At 38.9% G+C, this 17970-nt stretch overlaps 2 protein-coding genes across 12 annotated transcripts; one reads left to right on the top strand and one right to left on the bottom strand.

Annotated features, from left to right (window-relative positions):
• Positions 1 to 93: 93 nt before the first annotated feature.
• On the bottom strand, positions 94 to 8884 carry setd7 (SET domain containing 7, histone lysine methyltransferase). Of its 2 annotated transcripts, XM_020083913.2 has the most exons (9): positions 8778 to 8884; positions 8543 to 8692; positions 7983 to 8112; positions 6501 to 6702; positions 6098 to 6287; positions 4744 to 4825; positions 4530 to 4647; positions 3820 to 3977; positions 94 to 1282 (listed from the first exon to the last, which is right to left on the bottom strand). In XM_020083913.2, exons 3-9 carry the CDS (start codon positions 8009 to 8011, stop codon positions 1090 to 1092), a joined length of 972 nt encoding a protein of 323 aa, XP_019939472.2. In that variant the 5' UTR covers positions 8012 to 8112; positions 8543 to 8692; positions 8778 to 8884; the 3' UTR covers positions 94 to 1089. The 2 variants fall into 2 exon arrangements, with proteins under 2 accessions (XP_019939472.2, XP_019939465.1); XM_020083906.2 differs by lacking the exon at positions 8543 to 8692 and having other exon boundaries at positions 8778 to 8878.
• A 10-nt stretch (positions 8885 to 8894) lies between these two features.
• On the top strand, positions 8895 to 17831 carry LOC109627413 (short coiled-coil protein B-like). 10 transcript variants are annotated; one of them, XM_069531864.1, is made up of 6 exons: positions 11692 to 11804; positions 12145 to 12241; positions 13036 to 13196; positions 13300 to 13371; positions 16872 to 17010; positions 17139 to 17831. In XM_069531864.1, exons 2-5 carry the CDS (start codon positions 12204 to 12206, stop codon positions 17006 to 17008), a joined length of 408 nt encoding a protein of 135 aa, XP_069387965.1. In that variant the 5' UTR covers positions 11692 to 11804; positions 12145 to 12203; the 3' UTR covers positions 17009 to 17010; positions 17139 to 17831. The 10 variants fall into 10 exon arrangements, with proteins under 10 accessions (XP_069387967.1, XP_069387969.1, XP_019939487.1 ...); XM_069531863.1 differs by lacking the exon at positions 11692 to 11804 and adding an exon at positions 11878 to 12019; XM_069531868.1 differs by lacking the exon at positions 12145 to 12241 and having other exon boundaries at positions 11599 to 11734.
• The last annotated feature ends 139 nt before the right edge of the window (positions 17832 to 17970 follow it).

A 17970-nucleotide genomic window follows, 5' to 3' on the forward strand; every position in this document is an offset into this window, starting at 1 on the left:
AGACAAAAACCTAACCTCCAAACAGATGAAAACCTAACCTCCTTTGTGGAGGTTTGTATTGTCATTATATAAAAAATGAGGTATGCAGATACATTTTCTTTATCTCTGACTTTATTTTTGAAGGGTCTGAACACAGACAATTGGGTTAGAAAAGTGAAATAGGCCAACATAGAGTATATAATGTAGTACTGCCAGATAATACAATACATTACCAATTTCAGATATTATAAATAGTTACCGTAATATATACTGTATATAACATAAGTGTTGTGTAAGCCTAAGTGTATATACCTTCAAAGTGACACTTTTAATTTTTTGTGCAAATGTTTTACGCACTTTAAAAAGAAAAACCTGAATCAAATCAACATTTGGTGTGACCACCATTTGTCTTTACACCAACATCCAGGACTCCTTATCCTTTTGACCTCTGAACGTGGTTCTGTATGACGGTTTGGGCTTGTTGCGATGCTGTCCAATTAATCTGACAACATCAAACACCTCCTGATGGGACTGATGGCAGAGAAAAATTTACACCTGAAGTGTCTAAAACTTTTGCACAGTTTTGTCTGCATGGAACCAGCTGAATAAATTCAAATGTGTAAGCTTAACAGTTTAAACAGATATGATAAATATTATGTCATACAAACAGTGTTGTTAATTTCTACACCTCAAGGGGAGCCCTGTTAACTGCAGCTGCTGCGTAAAACTATTGGCATGGAGTTATGTGAAGAAAACTGAATGAAATTAATTTGTCAGCACCAATCGGCAGGTAAATCCTTCCTATATGTGTAATATGTGATGAAGAGTACAGTGAAACAAATGGGCATATCAGCACATCCAGCTACTGACATGTCTCATAACATTTGGTTTCTTGCATAGTTCTTGTGTTGCCCTGGACCTCCAAGGCCTCCAATCATACCGAATTGCTAAAGCAGTATTCCACATGAATACCACATACAGGAGCATAATATATTGTCAAAATATCTATGAGCTGCACAGGATATCAAGTGCGATAAATCTCCAGGAGTATTGTAAGGTTTTAGCACAGTTAGAGGTTATTTTATTTTCTAGAGGTATTCGTCTGCATTCTCATTGGCCAGTGGCAGCAGCCTGTCTCTGCTGAAACACTTCCAATTGCTGCTTGTACCAATCAGGAGCCTCTGGACCATTCGTCCCAGTCAGCCCATGATCATAGCCATAAGCTACAGTTAACTCCTCCTCCTTCTGCACGGCCCTCAATGTTCGGATGCACTTGATTGGCCCAAAACGAGGATGGACAAACCTGTACAGAAGACATAACAAATCATCATGCAGATCCCACTTAGAAATAATAATATTTGTTCACACCTGGATTCAAATAATATATACAGTATATGTATGTAGATTGTTGAGGGAAGAGGGGTCCCCTTATGAAACCACATTTAAATTGAGTAATTCTGGATTTTAATTTTGATCTGCACCAAATTGCACACACTCAACTTCCCAAAAGTTTAAGATTCTATCATTCTATCAAGGTTCTATCATGCCAATGATAAAGAAACTGGATGCTGTTTTGCAGATGCTTGTTGATACACTAGATGGTTGCAGCCAAACAACAATACCACTTAAAGTAATGTAAAGTTATTTACAAAGTATTGAGGTGCTAAAAGGATGAGATTTTCTATAAGCATTTTGATACTTGATTTTATAAATCTATTAAAAGAAGAGTGCAAAACTACATGACTTGACTTTAAATTGTGTGGTTTCAGTTTACATACATTCTCATACATTTCCAGATTCATACAGTATGAGGTCACCGTGACCTGACCACTGAAATATACTCAAAAGGGACAAATCAAATTTGAAGAAATGGCAAACTTGATTTTTCATTCTCAAGAGGCTAAAAACATGTTTTGAGAGGCTTCCCTGACCTTGACCTTTGACCACCCAAATCTAATCAGTTTATACGCAAGTTTTCAGACATGCAGTGAAATTAATTTAAAATCTGCTGAAATTTACCAGATGTGAAAATGAAAGCGTCTGAGTCACAGGCTCTGGACAATCTACCCTTTTTTCCTGCCAGCACCTTATTTAAAATTAAAAAAAAAATACAAATGAGGCCATGACAGAATACAGTAGGATATTGTCCAAGGGATTTAACTTGAGCAGGTGATGATGTTTCTGCAAATAAAGAACACCGAAGAAGATATCAATTTGGAAAAATAACAAGATCCGAGAGCTTTCTGCAATAAGTGCCAAAGCTGGTGTCGATGTGCTGTAAACAAAAACACGTGATCTCTCCAATGAAATTCATACTCCGTGTTCTTGCCAGCATGCTCTGGCCAGACACCACCTCTCTGACTGCTAGGGAGATTTTCCAGTTGATGTGAAAACTTCTGATTCTGAGAATCTCCTGCTGTGTTCTTCATACGTGAAGACCAAAGTCTGCACAATGTCTACACCCCATTGTCTGGACATTTTCCAGAGTTCATTTCAACAGCTTGTGTGAACATTTGAGCAAACTTTGAAAGGATTCTCTCAAAGGGCTGCTTTTGACAGTCATTTTTTTCTTAAAATTTAACTGAATTTGCTATATTATCGTTCACTTGTGTGACATTTCTAAGTTTGAATGATTTACTTAACTGGTACTTGTAAGATTGTGTCATAACTTTTCAAAATAAAAGCTGTTTTAGCTCAATATAAATCATCACAGCAACATAATGAACATTGTGCTTTTAATTTGTACTTGCTAAAGAGGAAGTGATTGTATGGATGTTGTTGCCATGACATAGATCAGCAGCACTCACAACACCTGTGAATGTCTGTCAGTCCATGTTGGTAAAATAAAAAATAACAACTTGCACTTCCTCAGACCATTACGAATACTCATGCCAAGTGTGAAGATGATTTGCAAGATATGTATTCCACAGACAGATATTTGTGGAATTAGTTCAACCACTAAAATATGACCAGTTCATCTTTGAGTCCAAACAAGCGTTTGTTCCAAATGTGAGGAAATTCTCCACAGGATGCTCCTGAAATTTCCAAGACCAAAAATGCATATTTTGTAAGGTCACAGTGACCTTGACCACCAAATTCTAATTAGTTCATCCCTGATTCCAAGTAAACATTTGTAATAAATTTGAAGATACTCCCTCAAGGTCCTCTGGAGATATCGTGTCCACAAGCATGCCATGGACAACACAAAAACACAGATTAAAATCTGTTTCTTCCCCAGATTGTGTTTACCTGTAGCTGTCTTTACCTGTGACTCCTAAATAGAGGTTACCAGTGGCTGTTGTGAATACCGCCCATGCCCTAAGCTGCACAACTGATATAGCATCACTGATATTTATGCAACTTATCCCACTTACCGACATATCGCACTCTTAAAATTATTGACTGTCACACGTTTCTGTGTGACCTATTATTAGATTTTGATGAACCATCTTATTTTAACCTTCACAAGTTGTCTCACATTTACAGTAGTCTAATTATAACCTGCTCTTATTTGTTTGTATTTAAGAGAAGATGATTCAATAAATATAAATGACAGTTTTTTTTATTTTTGATAAATTCATTATTATATAATCGAGTACTTAAAATCGTCTCATATGTTCCCAAATATGTTATGATCTTTAAACATTTTTAATTGTTTTATATTGTTTGTTCTCAATTTCTTATCGTTTTAGTTTTGTAAAGCACTTTGTAAATTTTTTTTATAAATTATTATTGATATGGCACCTTTCAAGATAACAATGATAATAATAATAATAAAAATAAAAAAAGAACTTTAAATTTCAAACATTTGAATCGTATTTTGAAAACTTGTGGACTCACGGGTCATATTTGCAGTTGGGGGTAAAGGAGTGGTTTGCCTTGTGACCCAGAGAGGCACAGTATCTCTCAGTCTGGTCAAATGGCTGAGGGACATCGATCACAGTGTCTTCGTCCAGTGAGATGGTGTTTCCATTCAGGGCCCAGTCTCTGCTGTCGACCTGAGGAGTCCATGTTGTCAACAAAGACAGACATTTAGTTTAACTCGTAGAAATACTGAAAAAATTACCTAAAAACACTAAGGATATGAATGGCACTCATAAGAGCTCTATCTTGCAATGTTAAAGAAAGTCAAAAAACAATCCTGGAGGAGACCCTGATCTGCACCAAAATTGACTGGTTTCTTCCCTGACCAATACCAGATCCTTCCACCAAGCTTTGTGATAATCTATCCAATAGTTTTTAGTGTAATCTTGTATACAATGAAAAGAAAGACAGGGGTAAAAACATGACCTCTTTGGTGGATGTAATAAATATTTCAACTGATAACTCATAATTCTTTTGCTATTTCAACTTCTTTGCTTGCCAGGGAACTAGTACATTTACATTGATTCAATAAAGGGATATTTCTGCAATTGTAATTACCTTTTATTTTTCACATTAGTTCAGCGAATCCACAATCTTTTCATGTACCTCAAAGCAACTGCAGAGGTACTTGTACACAAGCAGATCTAACTAATAGAAGATATTTCTACACTTGCTCTGTGTCATACCTCAGAGTGTGTGATGCGTACTCCGTTATAAAAAGCCATCACAGTGTCCGTTTCAGCATCTGTCTTGGCAAACAAGCCCTGTCCTGCTCCTTTAATCATGGAGTCTGCCACAAACACCCTGACAAGTGAAAAACCATATGGTGACACTAAGAAGAACAGTCCTCAAATGTCCACAGTAATTATCAAGACAGGCACAGGTATAAAGCAGACGCACCTTTTGCTTTCATATGGGTCAGGAAGCAAAGTGTGAGTGGCAATACAGGTGGATGTGGACCTGTCATACGAGTACACAGGACCTTAAAAACAAGGGATGTCAGATTAACGTCTGTTTGTTTCCATAAACGCCTCCCTCCATTGAATAAAATATATTATAAGCCAGAACAATAGAGGGCAACTTGACTGAAATTGCAATGTGACTCACCCATATTCCAGCACATGTGATTACTACAAATTTAACACCATGATGTCACCATTAACAGCCTAAATATAGAAACTCAAATGACTAAAGGATTTTCTAAATGGTTGCCAGAACTGTATCATGATGTAAGTTGTTAAGTAAAAATAAACCTGGAAGGTGATGGTTTCAGACTCTGAAATGTGTGGATTTGCTGACATTCATCATCTTCCATCACAGTAAAGTAACCACCTGAGGTTTTATACTGTGGATAATTTCCTTTTAAAAATGTTCTTTACATATCATTTAGCTGACACTTTCATTCAAGGGACTTACAATAAGTGCATTCGACTGTGAGAGTACAAACCCAGAACACACGAATCATGTAAGTACATTGGCTTCAAGCCAAACTACAAAGTGCTGCATGTAAGTGCAACTACACTTGATTATTATTATTATTTTTTGACGATGGTTATTAGACCATCATCTTCTTAACCAAAGTGTAGTCGGAAGAGATGTTTTTTAGCCTTAGAAGCCTTAGAGGTAAAAGATGTGTAGACTTTCTGCTGTGCTGATGTTAGTGAGGAGTTCCACCATTAGGGAGCCAGGACAGCAGGAAAGAAAAGGAAGAAGAGAGACAGGTCTGTAGTTGTTAACTTCAGACGGGTTGAGGGTGGGATTCTTGAGGAGAGGGTTCACTCTTGCCTCTTTAAGAGAGTGAGGGAAACAGCCAGTTGACATGGTAGTGTTAATAAGATGGGTGAGAAAAGGAAGAAGGTCAGGAGCAATAGACTGGAGAATATGAGAAGGGATGGGGTCAAGGGGGCAGGTGGTTGGACAGGTGGAAGTTACCAGGGTAAGAACTTGATTGGGAGACAGGAGGGGGTGAAAGACGACAGAGTAGGGAATTAAGATATGGTTGATGGAAGGTACTTTCAGAAGGTGGGTTGCAGAATGAGGAGCGTATGTTATTTGTCCCCAGAGGCCAATTCAAATGTTCTTCTGCTTGAAAAACCAAAGTTCAATTGAGAAAATAATTGGCAGATGAATCAATAGCATGGCTTAGTCGTTCTCTCTCCTGCCTCTGGCAAAAAAACATCTTCATCAGAAACATAGATTCAAATGGGTAGACTATGTGGCTAAAGCAGGTCATAAAGATGATACGTGCACTGACTGTTTGGTGGAACTTCAAAGCATGGCTTTCCACTTTCACTGGAGATCAGGCTGGCAAGGCGAGCCTCAATGAGCTCGCTGTCCACAAAGCTTCCATAGAGAGCTGTGTGTCCGTCTGGGTAGATGTATGCTACAGATTCACCGGTCATCTCCCCCTCCTCATTCACCTTCCCAACCACACAGCCCCCATCCTGGAGACACCACAGTACACATCGACACACACAAAACAGAGTTATGTTCTTCTGATTTCCACGTGTGTAAATAATGAGCTGCTTTAATAAAGCTTTTAAAACCTATTTGTGCCATACAAAACTCCTGATGCTAAGATATCAAACATAACTGGGTGAAATCTCCATTCATGTAACCATAAACAGAATGTGATAGTGAAAAGTGAGCCGACTCACAGGGTAGTAGACCCAGCACTCCCCACAGCGGTTGTTGTCTTTGTACTGGCCCTTGAAAACCAGACAGCCCTCTCCATCAAACTCCTGAGCAAGCCCATTGAGCTCGCCATCCACATATGTTCCATTGAGAACACCGCCATCTTCATACGTGTACACGCCGTGGCCCTGAAGAGCATCATCTACATAGAAACCCTCCAGGGTACTGTGTGGAGGGGAAAGAGGAAAATGAACCTTCTAAAACCATCACGGAGGAGGATGCTTACATATGTAGGGATACCCTTTGTGGATAAAAGACAAAAATATTAGAAATATTACTCATTTATATTCAACTTCGAAAAACAAGGTAGGATTGCAAAGTTTAACAAAGGTTGTAATGATGCGAGAGAAAAAACATTGGTTAAAGAAAAATTAAGATTATAATGTGAGACAAGCGGATTGTAATGTGCAAAGCTATGGTTTGTGACTGACTGCAGGCTCTGTCATCTCTGCTTCTCTTTGTCTGGCAAAGTGATGATTGATGAGAATGTAGATGTTTCTTTGGTAGTGAACAGTTTATTAGGTAACCCACACTGGGTACTTCCACTAAACAGCCTTAGACCTTCATGACATAGATTGTACAAGATGTTGGAGAGATTCCATTCCATGTTGACATGACTGCATCCCATAATATTTGTCAGCTGCACTTTCATGCTGCCAATCCCCTGTTCTACCACATCCCAAAGGTTCTGCTAGTATACCTCTGGTGACTGGCGAGCAGGGTCACTGAACTTATTAAAATTTCATGAAACAAGTTTGAGATAATTTGGTAAACTGTGGCTATAAATGGATGGACATGATAGGCAACAATACTCTTGTATTTGCAGAATTGCACGACTACAACATAGTTGGCTGATTGGATAATTATAGAATACAAAGGGTTCCTAATAATGCCCTCAGTGGGTTAACTTCTCCACTTCTGATAAAAAAGGGGTGAACAGGAATTTCCTGAACCATTCTGTGTAAAGCATGTGTGGTTCCAGGTGCCTGCCGGATGGAGCTTTGAGACACAGCTACGGTTTGCAGTAGTATTAGCATGATACCAAAAGCTCACTGAGGTTCACTCATAACACAATACACAATTTCAACAGATGAGTCTGGCTGCCTTCATATATTTTCAACAGTCATAATGTCCACTGTGCCTTTTCCATGAAATTAACCTGTGATTCGACCTGGGACTTCTTAGGTTCAGCTGTCTGGAAGAAAACCAGTACCTACTGTACTTCAGCCACTGTCCTCAAACATGCCTGGTTATGGATTTATACATGATAAAAATCGAGTTAATCCATTTCACATGTGACAGCTGATAGAGAGACATACCAGATCATTTTCTACCAGGGATCCTGATTCTATGTCACAGTTTTGCAGAACATGCTTGCGTGCTTTATGAGTGTAGAGTAGACATCAAGATTCACATTTTTTTTTCCTTTCTTATCTTTATGGTACCTTCCATCAAAGAAGAAGAACTTGCCCATGCCATTCTTCTCTCCATGGGTGAAGTGTCCCTCAAAACGATCACTGGATGAATAGGTCAAAGTGCAGAAACCATGGGGCTGACCATCGTCATCCAATGGACCTGCACATACACACTTAAAGTTAAGTCATTTGACTTCACAGCTGACCACTCTCCATTCTCCTACAACTCCACTAAGTCCTAAAAAAAAATATCCCACTTAAGCAAAGGGCTGCTGAGAGTCATACAACCAAACTATGATGCAATGGTTCATCACAATGAGGGAGCTGTTTCACATTACAGTCATCCAATGTATTGTTAATATACAAATATGGATCAGTGCAGCTTTGCTTTCTTCTATGAATTCCCCTTTGTGGCAACTCTCAACTCTACATCTGTAAACTTAACTAACCCAGAGCTGCAGCTCATGGTTGTTTTCATATGCGCGTTCACTTCCTCACACATGAACAATACAGTGCTTGAATTGTGTATTAGCATGCTGCGTTGCTAACTGTGATGTGGAGTGCACGTGTAACAGACTGTGAAAACATACATCAACCTCTCATGCAGGCAGCGGGACACACACATGACCCGGGCCGCACTCTGCCGCCCGTCAAGCGGGTTCACTACTGAAATAAAGTCCCTGGCGCGGGCCTGCAGTACGACTGACGCGTGGAGATTTACGGAGAACTGACACGAGCAGCTGTGGGTGAAGGGAAATGTTGCACATGACCAGCATTCCTTTGAGTTCAATAGACAGAAAGAAGTACAAGTGAGAAGACGCTCACCTTCCACCAGCTCCTCTAGATTTTCCTCATCGCTGTCCATGCTGCGGGATGAGCTCACCAGCCCCGACTGAGTCACTGCACACACCCGAGCGTCCTTCACTGTAAAGCTGACACATATGTTGCATTCTGATTATTCCTTTCCTGTTTTAACTCGGCTCGATTAGATTTCCACTAAAAGTGACGTGACAACGTGACAGAAGTTCTGCGAGGGGAAGTTCTGCGTGGAGAAAACAAGAAGATATCGAACACTGACTGGTAAGGCAGCTGTCAAAACACAGACAGTGTTAGCACTAACAGTTCGATCAAGATGTACCAACATCAGAAAATGCAATGCACCACACATCGCAGTCTTACTGATGATAAAGCATTACAATTCAATTTCAGATTTATAGTTAAGTGCAATTTAAAAAAAAAAAATCCCTAATGAAAGCTGAAGATATTGTGAATGTCATTACGCATACTCATTTCAATGCAAGCATTCCCCAACCTGTGATGGTGACATCAAGGAAACATGCTCTGATGTATTGGTATGTCTGTGTGCAGCTTTTCAAACTAATGCATAACTATATAGAATAAATTAAACATAATGAAACTGCTTTTGAAATGACATGCTCATATGCAGCACCCCAGACATGCAGGGTGCAGTGCAGGATGTTTACCTGGTGCAAAGGGCTAACTTCCACATTTATAGGAATGGGGACACATCAGACATAAGTAATAATCCTGACATCTCCTAACTCAGCCTTTGTGTTTGGAGGTGGTGGTGGACTTCTACCTGTTATTAAAGCAGACCTTGGTCAAGGAGAAGAGGCTTCTAAAATCATGCCATAAAGTTTATACTTAAATGGAATGCCAGATGTTTGATAGCTAATGGGCAGGAGTTTCAATCCATCTTGACAAGTTAAAAACGAAACCAGAAATCTTTTGCATTCAAGAAACTTGATTCAAGTCAAATCTGGATTTCATCCACATCTGTAAAAATAGCTGGGAAGTACTCAAAGGAAGCACTTTAGGGAGTGATCGCTATCCAGTATTGATAAATATAGGAGTAGAACTGGAAATAGTACAGGAAGAGATATGGTGGAAGTATGGAGCAAATTGGGCTAGGTGAAGAATAATAAATCTTAGGTAGGGTAAAGTTATATCACACCATAGATGATCCCAAGACAGAAATATGCAGTGTTATTGTAGAAGCTGCAAAAGAGTCAATTCCAAAAAGTTGTAATGAAAGGAAAAAGAAAGTTACATGGTGGACAAAAGAATGTGCAAATGCAATAAAGAAAATCTAAATAAGGCATTCAAAGTATCGTAGAATACACATCATTTTCAAAATTTAGAAAGCAGGCCATTTCTGTGATAAAGCGAGGTAACAAGAGTTTTTGGAAGAAGTATTGTGACTCACTGTAGAGCTACATCACTATGGGGAAAGATTATGATAAGGAGAATGGCGGTCATAAAAATAAGAATAAATATAGGTTAATATCATTAAGATAAGGGAAACGCAAGCCCAAAGTATGTAGTGAAATATTGTACTCTGTAAGGGAGTACTGTCAGTCCAGTTTTGTTTTCAGTCAGTTTTTCAGTGACATTTTATTTATGTAGATTGGTCAGTTGGTGTGGCTTTATTTGCAGATGGAGTAATGTGGAAGGAGAAGGACTATGGAGTTTACAGTAAGAAAAAACACATGACCCCAAGAAGGGTGTTAATAAGATCTGATTCAAGTAGTGCAAGTAAAATTATATATAGTCAGATGGGTCTGGGTATCATCATATAATCTATGATTCCAGTTTAAACCAAAATCGAGAAATGAAAACCCCTCTCAAAAAATGTATTTTTCATTCATTTAGACATACCTGGTGCAGCACGCAATAGAAGTCCAACTAGATATATATATTGAATATTGTGTCATATTTCCCAATTAGTGATGAAACAGATCTAAAGTGTAAAATTTCCTCATAATAAAAAAAACACGACCAGCTCATTTTAAAGGTCCAGTGTGTAAGATTTAGGTGAATGGGATCTATTGGCAGAAATGTAATGTAGAATAATCCTCATGATGTTTTCACTAGTTTCATCTAAATTGTATGAATTGTAGTTTTCTTTACCCTAGAAAAGGTCCTTTATATTTAAATACTTTATATTTACATGGAGGGGACCCTCTCTACAGAGCCACCATGTTTTTTACATTAGTCCAGACTGGACAAACTAAACACCTTTTTCATGTTTGGAAGAAGAGGGTGAGGTGAGGGATGTTCAGCCTTTCACCAATTTCACCACTTGATAAATTCTACACACTGTACCTTAAAGTGTTAATGGCCATTCTCCTTCTTGAAGCTGTGACATTAGACCTACATACTGGACACATCATTCTGACACAGCAGTAATGATTATCATCCTTGCAATGGACTTTCTTATTATATATTTAATAACAGCAAAATGGTCATAGCCAATTATCAGCCTCCTGGACAGAGTCTAAAGGAGACTTACTCTGGGTCCTATTCTTCCATTTCTGTTTATTTGTACTGCTTTTGTGATTCATACAAAAACTTTAATATTTTACTGCACTTTACAAAACAGAGAAGACACAGAATAATGACATTATAAGAAACTCAGATTAAAACGATACAGTGGTTAAATTCCCTGACTTTGGGAAACCTGGCTTGAATCTTCAAGACACTGAGTAATGACATTCACAGTTACCAGTGTTTGTCAGAGGAGTTTGGAATTAGAAAAGTCATTCAGACCTTACACTCCAGCTCAGAAAGAAGAAGAAGAAGAAGAAGAAGAAGAATTCTGTTTCTGTGGAGTCTCATATCACCCCCTGGTGGTTGGATGGGGGACCGAGCGGATGATGGTGAACTGGACACATCGGACAAAGCTGTGTGCATTTACTTCAACCTGTCACACTTTCTGACGACAGTCCACATTTCAGCGTTGTTGTTTCCCACGTCGCGAGGTGTGTGTCCAGACTGCACGATGCCGTTTGTTCGCTGCCGGTCGCTGTGCGCAGCCCCTGATGCCAAATAGTGAGTGTTAGCATGCTAGCAGCTCGGTGCTCGTGTTTGCGACAGGCTCTTCCGGTAGACCAGCGCAGCCACCATACCGGAAAGTGGAGATGCTGGGATATAGGCGGTGCATGCAATGGGAGTTGGGTGGTTTATGGATGAACGTCATCTTTACATTAGACGACGGTGGCACCGCAGTCTAAAGCGCTTCCATCCCATTTGTCAAATTGTTCATTGTGAGTGAATCTGTCACGAATCTTTATATCTCACATTAATGCAAAAATGAATGTAGAGATGATTTCCTGGAGTGTTTGGAAATTCACCTCCAAAAACCTAACATTTCATTTTGTGTAATGAACAGTGACGTCAGACCATTGATTGCATTGAAACCTCTTGATCGACACTGCTCAAACTACATGAATGGAACACTCAATCGTCACAGTACAACGGCAAGTCAGGTAAACTGCAGGGATGTCAGTCTGTCCATTTAGGAAGCACAAGTGATGTGAATCAGTTGCACCTGCTTTGATGCAAGTGACAACAGATGCAATGGAGAATAAAAATCAAGACAAGCACCAAAAGAAAATGATTTTACATGTGGTGGCCACAGACGGCTGCTCTCTCTTTATCCTTCCTGACTGATTCTTCTGTAGTGTTGTGTTCTGCTAGTGTCCTTGTCACTACTGGTAGCATGAGGCGGAACCTGCAGCCCGATCAGGTTGCACAGGTAGTCCAGCTCCTCCAGGAAGGTACATCCATACGTGTGGTCTCAAGAAGGTTTGGAGGAGATACCAGGAGACTGGCTGTTTAACAAGGACAGCTGGACATGGCTGGAGGGGCATCAACCCAGCAGCAGGACCGGTATTAGCTCCTTTGTGAGAGGAGGAACAGTAGGAGCACTGCCAGAGTCCTACAAAATGACCTCCAGGCTGCTGGTGTGCATGTTTCTGACCAAACTGTCAGAGGGCGGAGGCCATACACACTACTGAGTCACATGATGAGTTGCTGTGATGAAATTCACATAAATTGGATCAACCTGTGAATTACATGTTTTACTTTGAGTTTCGCTGTGGTTCTGAATCAAGCCATCAATGGGTTGACGATTTTGGTTTCCTTTGACAGTTGTGATTTTCACTTTGTTCTTGGTAAAGATTTTGATTCTTGAATAATTTGTTCATCAAGATCTGATGTGTGATTTAAGTTTAAGATTTAATCTTTAAACAGTGTACATTCTCTGCTCCTGATCTTTCAGGAAACCTGTATCGTCGGGCTCTACCAGGTGTATCTTGTTCTGTAAACCCAGAACACTGAACAGATCAAATGGTACTCCCTCAAAATTAACAGTGTTCCCAAGAACCGCAGCCCTGCATTCCACACAGGAAGACGAGAATTTTACCATGAGTTCAGATGAAGGTGAGACACACACATACTGTACATACACATACACATGGTCTGTGTTGAATTCAATTCATTTGAGTCAGTCCGTGTGCGGTGTTTGACTATTTCATGGCTGCAGGTGACCAGGCTGAGCTGGAAGAGAAGACGAGGCTCATCAACCAGGTTTTGGAGCTTCAGCACACTTTAGAAGGTATCATATGCACACACGCACACAATTGACAGAATCCTGTTTTCACCCAGTCAAATGTCAAATTGTCTGTCTACCAATCACAAGCAAAGACTCGAAAAGTTTTCATCTTAATATTCATTAGAGGTATTGACTTGGCAAATTGGCTGCCAAAATAACTGAGATGAAATTTCTTCTACAAGACATAGAATACTAGTCACACCCAGACTGTTGAAACTGCAGAACCAACCATGGTGTGATAACATCAAGTCACTCTGACTGATGATGTCTTGTGATTTTTTATTTTTTTTTTCACTTCAAATTGATATTACTGTGGTGATCTCTGTACTTCATCCAACCGTCAGCTTACTCTTTAGGGTTTGTTGTCACCAGAGCAATGACCGAGGCTGAACGTGAACATCACCCGACTATCTGCAGATAACGGAGAGGATGCTTGGTTTTGTAGATAAATCACATCTTTCTTTTAAATTGATCGACGTACATGAAACAAAACATGTACAAATTCACACAAGCAGATACATACAGCTGCAGCAGCTGTTAATGCAATAAAAGAGGTTAACCTTTTGCTGCACCCTCAGAATTCAGACCAACAAGAGGAGGTACTTCACAGTTAACCACTTATTTATTAAGCATTTATGTTGACGTATACATGCATAGCTCATAAAATCAATAAATGCTTCATTTACAGTGATATTATTTAGCACTTATCATTTGGTTTTGTCTTCATATTATTGGATTTCAGTGCATCATTTGATATATTTAAATATAAGTTTTCTATTTTTACAAATCATTTACCTTAAACACTAAATCATGTCTCCATTGTGATGTATGCCGATGATCACATAACATCCCATAACATATGATGGTTTTAAATGAGTTATTAGTCTTGATAAAAATAATGGCTAACTAAACAAATTGGTCCTTAATCTAGAAAAGACAAAGGGTGTGGTATTTGTGTTCAAATTCAAATTTGATTGAAAATCCGGCCTATTTCACACAGCCATAACTATCAGGTAACAGTTATTGGGGTGGCTGAGGGGTAGAGTGCTCATCTTCCAGAAGGTCGGCTTAGCTATTTAACCAAATAGTCACTGCAAGTATTAGTGTTACCACAGTTCGATTAATTGTCCTGTGATCTGGTCCAACACAACAGAGTCATTTTAAAATATAGCAGCACACATTGCTCTTCAGTGCAATTCTTCAAGTAAGAGTAGTAGAGCTTTGAGTGGTCATCAAGACTAACAAGCGCTATATGAATACAGATAATTTAGTTTTTAAATTAAGAGCTATTTTTTTTATTTGTACCTGAGATCTACTTTCTTGTGACTTGTGGTGACCCCAGGAAGAGTAATCAGTTTTAGAAAACAGTGGCTAATAGGGATCTAAATAAACATAAATGCTCAATAATGACGAAAGTGGAGAATAGAATATTAGAAAGTCTTGCAAATGTATTAAAAAAGAAAAAATTAAGTATCACACTGACATAATTATTCAGAAACTTTACTCAGTAGAATTATCTTAGAAGAATGCAGAGTGCGTCTTGCTATTACACAATGTTTCCAGAATGTTTCCAGTCACTGAGGACATTTCATACAAAAACCTATTCGGAAGCTTTTTAAATGTTTACAAGCATAATAATATAAAACCATACTTTGTTTATTTAAAACTGTAAAAGAATAAGTACAGAACTCGCCTCATATCAAGGTTGTTTTATAAATCCCAGTTTTTTTATTTGTGTTGTTTTTGTACACCAAAGCCTTTATGAGTGAAGCCCAGAATAGGCTGGATATACCTGATTTAGAAAGCAATACATGACATTTATTCAAGTCTATACATTTTTTGGTCATTGCACTGGTGCTGAATAGGAATCGTCTGTTGCCACCTCTAATCAGGTAAAAGGGTATGTGAAACACCACATTTTATTTTTTGGATCTAACCTGTACATCTGTATAAGTCCTTAATCTTCGATTTCCTACTGATTAGTATGGACTGGTTGCATGGAATTGATTATAATGATAGCAGATTAAAGTGAAATAAAAGTCAGGAAGCAAAAATCAATGGCAATGTAACAGCAGCTACAATTATTTACATCTTTGATTTCACCCCAACGCCATGCAACAGAAGACAACTAATGCTTAACTGCTTTACAGGGCAGGTGACAGGTGAGTGCGTCGCAAGTAAAGTATGTACATTTGCACAGAAACACAAAACACAGTGTTGAACAGACATCCGTCTATCCATCTATCTGGGGTGGGGCTACACCCTGGTCATGCCACGGTGTTGGATGAAAACTCATAATAAGCAAATAATGCATGTAAACAATGATGAAATGTACCTGCCCAACACCATGTATCATCTCTGCAGTCAGACACAGCTGACAGTAAGTCATATAATGTGTTTGTAAAAATACTGAAGTGCTTATGTTAGTCTGTTTTGCAGTATAGTGGTGTGATCAATGTAACCTTCTTCCTAATGCATAGTTTTGTTGCCAAATTAAGCTCTTTTGGCTTTTAGCCTTTTGTTTCTTACACAGTATTTTAATCCCGTGCTGAACTCATAGTTTGTGGAGCTGTTTCTCACAAATTACAATAGTTAAAGGTTTAGTGTGAAAGATTTAGGTGAAAGGGATCTATTGGCAAATACTGAATATAAAATAATCAATAGTGATACTGTGTGATCATCTAAATTGTATGAATTGTTTTCTTTACCCTAGAATGGGCTGTTTATAATGAAATACTTTATATTTACATAGGGAGCAGGTGCCCTCTACGGTGGCTGCCATGTTTTTTTTTTACAGTAGTCCAGACTGGACAACTAGTCACCTTTTGGGTCTTTATGACAATAAAAGTTCACCACAGGTTCTGTCATATTTGGAATGGGAGGGTGAGGACAGTTGTATTCAGCTGCAATATGCAACTTCACCACTAGATGTCACTAAATTCAAACTGAAAATATTAAAGTTACAGTGTGTAGAATTTAGTGATATCTAGTGTTGAAATTACATGTTGCAGCTGAACACCCCTCACCTCACCCTCTCCTTCCAAACATGGAAAAGAAACTGGTAGCTTCAGTTGTCATAAAAACTCAAAAGGTGTTTAGTTTGTCCAGTCTGGACTAAAGTAAAAAACATGGCGGCCTCCGTAGAGAGGGTCCTCTTGATGTAAATATAAAGTATTTGAATATAAAGGGCCTTTTCTGGGGTAAAGAAAACTACAATTCATACAATTTAGATGAAACGAACTAGTGGAAACATCATGAGGATTATTTTACATTATATTTCTGCCAATAGTTCCCTTTCACCTAAATCTTACAAACTGGAGCTTTAAAGGGATAGTTCACTGAAAGATTTAAATTCACTCATTATCTACTCACCACTATGCTGATGAAGAACATTTCTGAGTCTCAGGGGCTCCATACTGCTCTTGTGGTGTCATTTGTTGTTATTTGGTTCATCAGTCATGACTGAAAGAATATCACCATTTTGATCTATGTGTTTTTCTTAGACCTGTCTTCCCGTGTGGATGCTGTCAAAGAGGAGAACCTGAAGCTAAAGTCGGAGAACCAAGTTCTGGGTCAGTACATTGAGAACCTCATGTCTGCCTCCAGTGTCTTCCAGACCACTGAGACCAAGGGCAAATGAAAGTAAGGAGAACATTCCAAACCTGAACCCAACACTTTATCCCAAAGCAGCCTGGATGACTGGATAACTCTGATAACAACTTTACTCTTAGTGCTTAATCCTAAAACATGTGAAATATCTGACTCTACAGGTGGCGGCATTTGCTATTGCTTTCATTTGTGAAGAAGGTGGAAATGTATAGGACACACAAATTCTACAACTGGAGCCTGTTTTTTTTCCAGTTAGGGGAAATCAGTTTGATAACACATTACCATTTAGACCTGGTATTAACATATGTCCTGAGTGATATGATCACAAGTACACATTAGTGCAGTTAATGCAGCAAATCAACAACTAAAAATCAATACAATAGTAATCTATTAGTTATTTACAGTGACTTAAATCAAATCTCTCTAATCGGAAATCAGTATGAAGGAAACTGATAAACCATGTGATCAGATGTTCCTTGGCCCGGAGATTTCTGTGATGCGGCCTCATACCTGCCACCCTCTTTGGAGATAAAGTGTTTCTGTTTCCCTTCCTTGGTTGACCTTGTTTCCAGGTGGAAAGCTGTTGAAGGATCATGTCATTGACACTGCATATCCCTGCTGTCACAAAAAATCCCCCAAAAAACCCTTTCCTCCTGTTTTACTGGGTCAGTATTGCTGTTACAGCCTGTAAAGCCTGAAGGGCGATTTGTCAGCACAATGTCACTTTGCTTTGCTGCCATTTTGTTTTTGCTTCTTGTAGGTTGCACTGCATTTGTACATCAGTAACATTTGTTATTTTTGTTTTCTCATTTGAAATGACTTTGGTTTAATAAAGTGAGGATTCCCTTTGATGAGTCATGTTTCCTAATTTAATCATTGGTTAATTGAGTCTTTCACAGGCTCATGGTCACTAAGGGTGCTGGCAATGACAAGTGACTCACTGCTTTGTGTTCTGCACCGCCTCTCCACCTGTAGCTTTATATGTTGGATAAA

This window comes from Paralichthys olivaceus, chromosome 9 (genome assembly GCF_024713975.1).
Source record: "Paralichthys olivaceus isolate ysfri-2021 chromosome 9, ASM2471397v2, whole genome shotgun sequence".
NCBI lineage: Eukaryota > Metazoa > Chordata > Actinopteri > Pleuronectiformes > Paralichthyidae > Paralichthys > Paralichthys olivaceus.

What these genes read in the sequence shown, in the direction of transcription:
- LOC109627413 (XM_069531862.1), top strand. Translation starts at nt 12,204, where the DNA reads ATGGAACACTCAATCGTCACAGTACAACGGCAAGTCAG. An exon ending in TACCATGAGTTCAGATGAAG is followed by an intron (nt 13,197 to 13,299) that starts GTGAGACACACA and finishes TCATGGCTGCAG; the next exon opens with GTGACCAGGCTGAGCTGGAA. An exon ending in GCTTCAGCACACTTTAGAAG is followed by an intron (nt 13,372 to 16,871) that starts GTATCATATGCA and finishes TGTTTTTCTTAG; the next exon opens with ACCTGTCTTCCCGTGTGGAT.
- setd7 (XM_020083906.2), bottom strand. Translation starts at nt 8,817, where the DNA reads ATGGACAGCGATGAGGAAAATCTAGAGGAGCTGGTGGAAG. An exon ending in CTTTGAAGTTCCACCAAACA is followed by an intron (nt 4,826 to 6,097) that starts GTCAGTGCACGT and finishes CTTGTTTTTAAG; the next exon opens with GTCCTGTGTACTCGTATGAC. An exon ending in TACGCATCACACACTCTGAG is followed by an intron (nt 3,978 to 4,529) that starts GTATGACACAGA and finishes TGGACTCCTCAG; the next exon opens with GTCGACAGCAGAGACTGGGC.